Below are 6,713 nucleotides of genomic sequence, written 5' to 3' on the forward strand. Positions count from 1 at the left end.
TACTGAAACATAATTAAATTAAATAATAACCATCTACTACTCGATTCCACATGTCCTTTTACAGATAAACCTACAGAACATAATTTACGTTTGCTAATGTGTTTACTAATCACTGTAATCCATAAACCAAAGAAACAACACACTTGCATCAGTAAACTCAACCTATACAAATTCATGAACCATATCACAACTGTCAGGTCTAAGTACCATAAGACATTATTTTATACACTGAAAGATTAGCTAAGGGATGTTTGAGAATATTTGCCATTTTTCACATGTCCTGTGTTGTTAGTCACCTAAATGTTGAACAGAGGGTGTGATTTACCGAAGTCAAATTCCTTGTTTGGCACGCTCAAACATGGCGAATAAAAACTCTTGAATCTTGAATCTTATGTGGTGCGAGGCCTTGGCCGGTTCGTGACTCCAGCAGTTAGGTTGCAGTCTATCCTGCTCCTCCTCAGCCGGTTGGCAGCTGGTTGGCTGACTCGTCCTTGGTGAGATATCTCAAAGCGTGTTGAGTGTCGTTTTCCTGTGGAACAATGCAACTTTCTTGCTAATTTTCACACAATACTAATATTGAGTAAATATGGGATAATTTATATGCAACTACTTCAACAGATATGTCTTTTCTGTAACACTTAAAGACAAACAGTCTCGATCAACAACAATCCATAGAGTACTTTTTCAGGTGTGAGGGAGCTCTGCTCATAGCTAGTGAGATAAGAAAGGAAGGGAGTTAAAGGAACTCTCTGGAGCTAGACAGAGAGCTTTGTTGAAGCAAGGGACTCCCAACTCGTAAATTATGAGGCCCTTGGTCAGGCCAACCATCTAATTATTCCAACAACAACACTAAATCACTTGGACCAACACTTATTAGAAACCATTCGACATACCCATCTACTACAATAACTAAAATATACAAAGTGGATCACATCTAATACTTATCAATGCATACATTTCTTGGAGATGTCTGAACCTTTTCTGAGTAACTCATTCCTTCCATTGAATAGCATAAACGATGTTAGTTCTAACTAGGTAAGCAACTCATGGTTCTCTGAAAATAAAATGGCCTTTCAATGAGTATGGGGCTTAGGCTTGAAATATTACTGCATATGAATGAGATCATTAAACCAGAAGAAACAAGAACAATGTGTTAGTGTGAAAGTAAACATGAATGCAATCCACAGAGGAGTGAATATGCTGAGGTGGAAGTGACAAAAGGTCGCTTACTGACGTAGCTGGAATGCAGTTCCTCAGGAATTTTCGGAGAAGTTTGTCAATGAAAGGTCACTTGACGATATATAAGAGTGAGCGGACAATTGCCATAAATGCCTCTGACATCAAAAGTAAGGTAAGATGCCACTCATGATAAGATTGAATAAATGTAGCACAAAACCTGACTGTCTAGCGCTCTAGACAATGCAGTTGTCTTACTTTATCTATTAGCTCATTATTATTATTGACATTGACAGTAATTGGTTGGACTGAAGTTATTTCTTTGGACCATAGCTAGTTATTCACAGAAGCAGCGATATTTAGTTTATTGAAGGGCACACTATTAAAAAAGACATGCACTCCAGGTAGTATATCTTTTTGTGGTAAAGATCTCACCTTTCCATCCAGATGAACGCAATCGATTTCTGTCTTCTGTGTGCTTTTCTACACGTGGGTTATCAGAACCCACAGGGCTCCTGGACGCTCCAACCTAACAGTAGGTTTGATCACCACGGAAATACTTCAGGTGAAAGTTCAAGTGATCTCTCCTTACTAATTGGCTGTGTGTGTGTGTGTGTGTGTGTGTGTGTGTGTGTGTGTGTGTGTGTGTGTGTGTGTGTGTGTGTGTGTGTGTGTGTGTGTGTGTGTGTTTGTTTTCAATTTAGTTTTGGTTTTGAACGTAAATGGTTCACGCAGCCAACAAGCCCTCAAGTGCCTGCACTCAGCAGCGGGATTCTTGAATGGCGATGACAAGGATATTTTGTGGAAGAAGAACGATAAAGAAAAGGCACAGAGGGGTAATTCATACCTGGTACAGCTCGAGGAGAGTTTGGGAGGAGGCCGCTACAGCTGCCACAGCTCAAATGGATCTCTTCTCAATTACACTGATGTCCTTATTCAAGAGGACTTCACCAAGAAGAGGAAGATTCTGATGAAAACTGACTTGGGTGAGTCACTTGTTAACGAGTGCAGTATTGCAAGATGTCAAGAGAGTATTTCAACTCACCTGAAATGTTTGTGTTGGTATGTCTCCATATGTGTAGCCGAATATTTAAAGTGCACTACTCAGAATTTCGAGGGAGCGTTCAGATGCTCTTGGATCTGGGACAGGATGCGTGTTGGAAAAGTAGCACTCATCGAAACTGGACGGTAAGCTCATACACTGAAGCCCTGTTTCCTGCGTCACTGTCAAATAATAATAACACACTACATAGACTCACTGCAGTGCTGAAAGGAACAGCCAGAAAGACTTGTTTTTTTAAAAAGCTAGAATATACTTCTGAAATCAAGGGTGCTTTTTTTTTATTCAGTTCTACATGAAAGTACTTATAAATGATGAAGAATGAGTGATGCTAAAAGACCTTGGCAAAATGATGAAAGTTGTGAGAAAAATGTTGACTACAGAATTCTTATGTTCTACTTATTCAGAGGCAGAGCTGTTGAGTGTTCTCCTGACGCCAGTGGTCAGCACTGGACGTGCGCCTCTACTGAGAGTCACATCAGCTGCTCAGTAGACGACAGCGGAGACGGGATCTCCTGCGTGGACAAGCAGTACTGCCCATTTGCGGAGGAGAAACACAAATACTTCTTCACAGTCTATTTTAGGACGGAACATTTCCTGCTGGAGAGCTACTCCAAACAATTCTATGTGTCTGAAATTGGTAATTGTCTTTTGTTTGCAAGACCTCCTAATGCTCTCCCTGACACATTTTTTTTTAAATCACCCTGCATTGCGTGATTGTGTACAGTTGCACATCCGGCCTGAAAACGTCAGAATATTATTATTATTAATTAAATATAAATACATAATATACATAAATGTGCCAAGAATAACATTGTCGCCATTTTAATGTAACTTTGTATGTTTCGTTTTGTCACTGCCAACTGTAGTAGAAACATGCTACAATTTTGCAGTTTAATCATGTGTGCATTTTTTTTCTTCCATCCTGTGCTTTGCTTTAACAGTGAAACCTGACAAAGTGACAATCAGGAAAGTCAACCAATCGATGATAGAATTGACTTACCCAGGTTCCTGGAGCAGTCCCCACTCCTTCTTTCCTCTCACCTTCCAGGTTTTACAGAGCAAACATGGGTGTAAAAACTGTGACAATCCCTGTGATGGGTCTACGGGTGCAAAGGTAAGGATCACATAGCAGCTATAATTCATAAAATGGTTAAGAATGAAAGTAACTGTTTTGGGAGGTACTGCACAAGGTTTGCAGAAATGTCAGTGAAAGTGCTCTGTTTTTCTGTCAGATGCCAATGGCGGACTCCTCAAGCGCTTGTCTGTTTGAGTTGGAGAACAATTCCAGGACTGTCTGTGTCCGAGCCAAGGATGCCCTCTACGACTCGCATTGGAGCGAATGGAGCCACCTCAGGTTAGTGTCTTGGAAAGAAGGGTGAGAATTTTGCATTTTACTCATTCGTTGTTTTGCTGGGTTTTGAACACCCCAAAATACTTATTACTATATTTGTTGACATTTTTGATTCCAGCACAGATTGAGAAAGAGGCCAAAAAGTAAACAAGGAAAACGTACCAGCTGAAAACATGTGAAAGAGATGAGAAGGAACACCTGGGTGTCGACAGGAGCAATATTTATTAAATTATATATTTCTATTATTGTTTTGGTGTTATGAATAAAATGTTTGTAATTAAAAATGGTCTGCCTAATTAATACACATGTAGTCCTGCACCTTAGTGATCAAATGCAGTGGGATCATTCTTTTTTACACCACAGTGGGCTTGGTGCTTTAGTGTGCACACTTTAGACATCTGGAGGCAGTCTGATGCAGAGCGTACAAATACTATATAATATGGAGACCGTCTTCAGTAGGCTGCAGTTACCGTTCAGTAGTGCTTTGATATACGAATGGGCCAAGTTTTAATTTTTGGGAGACAAGCACTGTCATCCCGACAATTTTATGCTGTGTCTCGAGTCCACAAACTCGACATAGGAGCAAATGTACTGTATGTTGACAGTGAACTCAATTCAACTCACATCACAAGAAGCAGCAGTTGTCATGATCGTGTGTCCAGAATGTCGAGCGCCAAAGCAGAAGCAGAAGTAGAACACAAGTAGAAACAGTATGTATTTATTAAAACAAGGGACCTGGAGAACATGAGCTAACAAAATAATACGAGCGAAAAACTAGGTCAGCAAAAGACTAACGTGGGATAAATCCAACAATTGCAAAACGCGAACAAAATAACTCAGCCTAATAGGTGACAAAGAAATACAAAATTAACAACGGGTAGTCCTAATCACACAAGAAAGCTATAACTATGTTTAATTACACGTGAAACCGGAGAACTGGAATTTGGATAACCGTAACAAGAAACAAGGATACGATCAACCAGGACAACTAGCGAAACGCAACAAAATTTCAGCTTCCATCTTCCCAGCACTTAAATAGCTAGCTAATTGGGGTGCCAAACAGGTGTGTGCTGGAGGCTCCGCCCATCCACCTGGCTCACAACACAGGAAAAGTACTGGACAAAGGATCGTGACAGCAGTTTTGGGCAAATAATGAACAATTCATCAAAAAAGAGGCTTTGAGGTGTTTAATGCCTTTCCCGGTTGAGATTTACTTTAAAGATTCACATAAAACAAAGACAGTTATCAGTATATAAAATAACCACAGCTTTGTCTTTGGATTGTCCGCTAAGCTTAGCTTGATGCTAACCAACAATACAAGATGCCATTGACATGATAATGGTTCACATTAGTTGTCAGAGTTTCAGTGAGTGTTGTTTTTTTCTCAATGCATTCACACATTTGTGTTTAAATCACCATTGCTTGAAGCGTTATAACGCCACAACGCTGATGATTTTAGTTAGCCAGTCATTGGCGTTTTGTTTTGTTTGTTAACATTAAGCTCAAGGGACCTTCTTCAGACTAAGATTTATGATTGTTTCCAATATGAAATGTGAGAATTGTTTTATCTTCAGTTTGTCAGCAAACTTTAACTGCGAAAGGGTGACGCCTCATTTTGGACGAGTTGTTTGTCATCTACTAATTATCTGCGGGCTGAGGAGTAAATTTCCACAATACAGTGCTTGCATCTCATTTTTTAAAATTATTAATAAAAGAAAAAAAACTAACAACTACCGTACTTTTAAGTTGGGTCACTCATGTAGTATGAGTGTCAATGTACATAGATATTTTCTTTCATATTTTGGATCCTGTCACAACTTTCAATACTTTATTGAGTTTGCGGATGAAATTATTTCACTGTGTTAGAGATTGATAGCAGTTTCTCATTCTGTTCCTCATTTTCAAACCAGACTGACCAGTGTGTGACACTTGATGAAAATTCCTCTTACTATTTGCAGCTTCATTTTATATTCTCTGGAAGGGGATGTGGGCTGTGTGGTGTTTTATGAACTGTGTGCAAAAAGAAACATGAACCATAGTAAAGCTGTCTGTCTGTCTGTCTGCCTGCCTGTCTATCTGTCTGTCTGTGTGTCTATCTCTAGCTAGCCATTAATCTAATATATTTTTCTATCTGTATGTCTGTCGGCCTGTCTTCCTGTCTGTCTGTCTATCTCTAACTAGCCATTTAGTTAATATACCGTATTTTTCACACCAAAAGGCTTAAGGATTATAAGGCGCACCCTCATTGATTTTTTTATTTTAGAAATTATTTCATATATAGGGCGCACCGGATTAAAAGGCGCATAAAATAGAAGCTATACTGCAACAAACTGAGGTTGACTAGGGTTGGGGTATGCATCCACTAGCCGATAACCAATGAGCCCTCAATTGCGTTTCTCAAACTATCTCCTATAAAATGATCGGAACTGACTAAAGTTCGATCTAACACCTTGGTACTGCTTACTTATGTTTCCCTTCCATATCGATCCGTAAATTTACTCGAAACATTAACGGAGCAGCCTATTTTGAAATGAAATAGCCTCGTGCGTATAGCAGCTATCATTATAGCATTAGCCACCCGCAAACTCCCATGAGCCTCAGCTCGCAGACTCCCATGAGCCTTAGCAAAGTGTCGTGGCAGCCCCCTTTAAACAATCACGTTTCTCAAACTCTCTCCCATAAAAGTGATCGGAACCAACTAAAGACTGATTTAACACATTGGTGCTGCTTATTTATGATTCCGTTGGATATTGATCCGTAAACGTACTCAAAAACATTAACGGAACAGCCTATTTTGAAATGAAATAGCCTCGCGGGTACAACAGCTATTCAGTGACACTCCTTGACCACGGTTGCCGTAATGCTGGGAAGCGATGCGACCTTGCAATTTACTAGTCGTACTAAAACGTACTGAGACATTTTGGCAGAGCGCTGTGTACAACCAGTATGGATCAACAAATTAATCAATTGATCCATATAAAAGGCACTCTGCATTATAAGGCGCACTGTGGTTTTTTGAGTAAATTTTAAGTTTTTAAGTGCGCCTATTAGTGCGGAAAATACGGTAATCTATTTTTACGTCTGTATGTCTGCCTGCCTGTCTTCCTGTTCGTCTGTCTGTCT

General features: G+C 39.7%; 1 protein-coding gene across 1 annotated transcript; it reads left to right on the plus strand.

Annotated features, from left to right (window-relative positions):
- Positions 1-1,214: 1,214 nt before the first annotated feature.
- Positions 1,215-3,835, plus strand: il12ba (interleukin 12Ba). Its single transcript, XM_037260955.1, has 8 exons — positions 1,215-1,351; positions 1,624-1,711; positions 1,881-2,162; positions 2,259-2,364; positions 2,644-2,876; positions 3,181-3,353; positions 3,472-3,593; positions 3,709-3,835. The coding sequence occupies exons 1-8, from the start codon at positions 1,244-1,246 to the stop codon at positions 3,716-3,718; spliced, it is 1,122 nt and encodes a 373-aa protein (XP_037116850.1). The 5' UTR covers positions 1,215-1,243; the 3' UTR covers positions 3,719-3,835.
- Positions 3,836-6,713: the final 2,878 nt, after the last annotated feature.

This window comes from Syngnathus acus, chromosome 10 (assembly GCF_901709675.1).
Source record: "Syngnathus acus chromosome 10, fSynAcu1.2, whole genome shotgun sequence".
NCBI lineage: Eukaryota > Metazoa > Chordata > Actinopteri > Syngnathiformes > Syngnathidae > Syngnathus > Syngnathus acus.

Coding starts and splice junctions, on each gene's coding strand:
- il12ba (XM_037260955.1), top strand. CDS start 1,244: ATGCAGTTCCTCAGGAATTTTCGGAGAAGTTTGTCAATGAAAGGTCAC. Junction 2,163..2,258: donor TCTGATGAAAACTGACTTGG/GTGAGTCACTTG, acceptor CCATATGTGTAG/CCGAATATTTAAAGTGCACT. Junction 2,877..3,180: donor ATTCTATGTGTCTGAAATTG/GTAATTGTCTTT, acceptor TTGCTTTAACAG/TGAAACCTGACAAAGTGACA.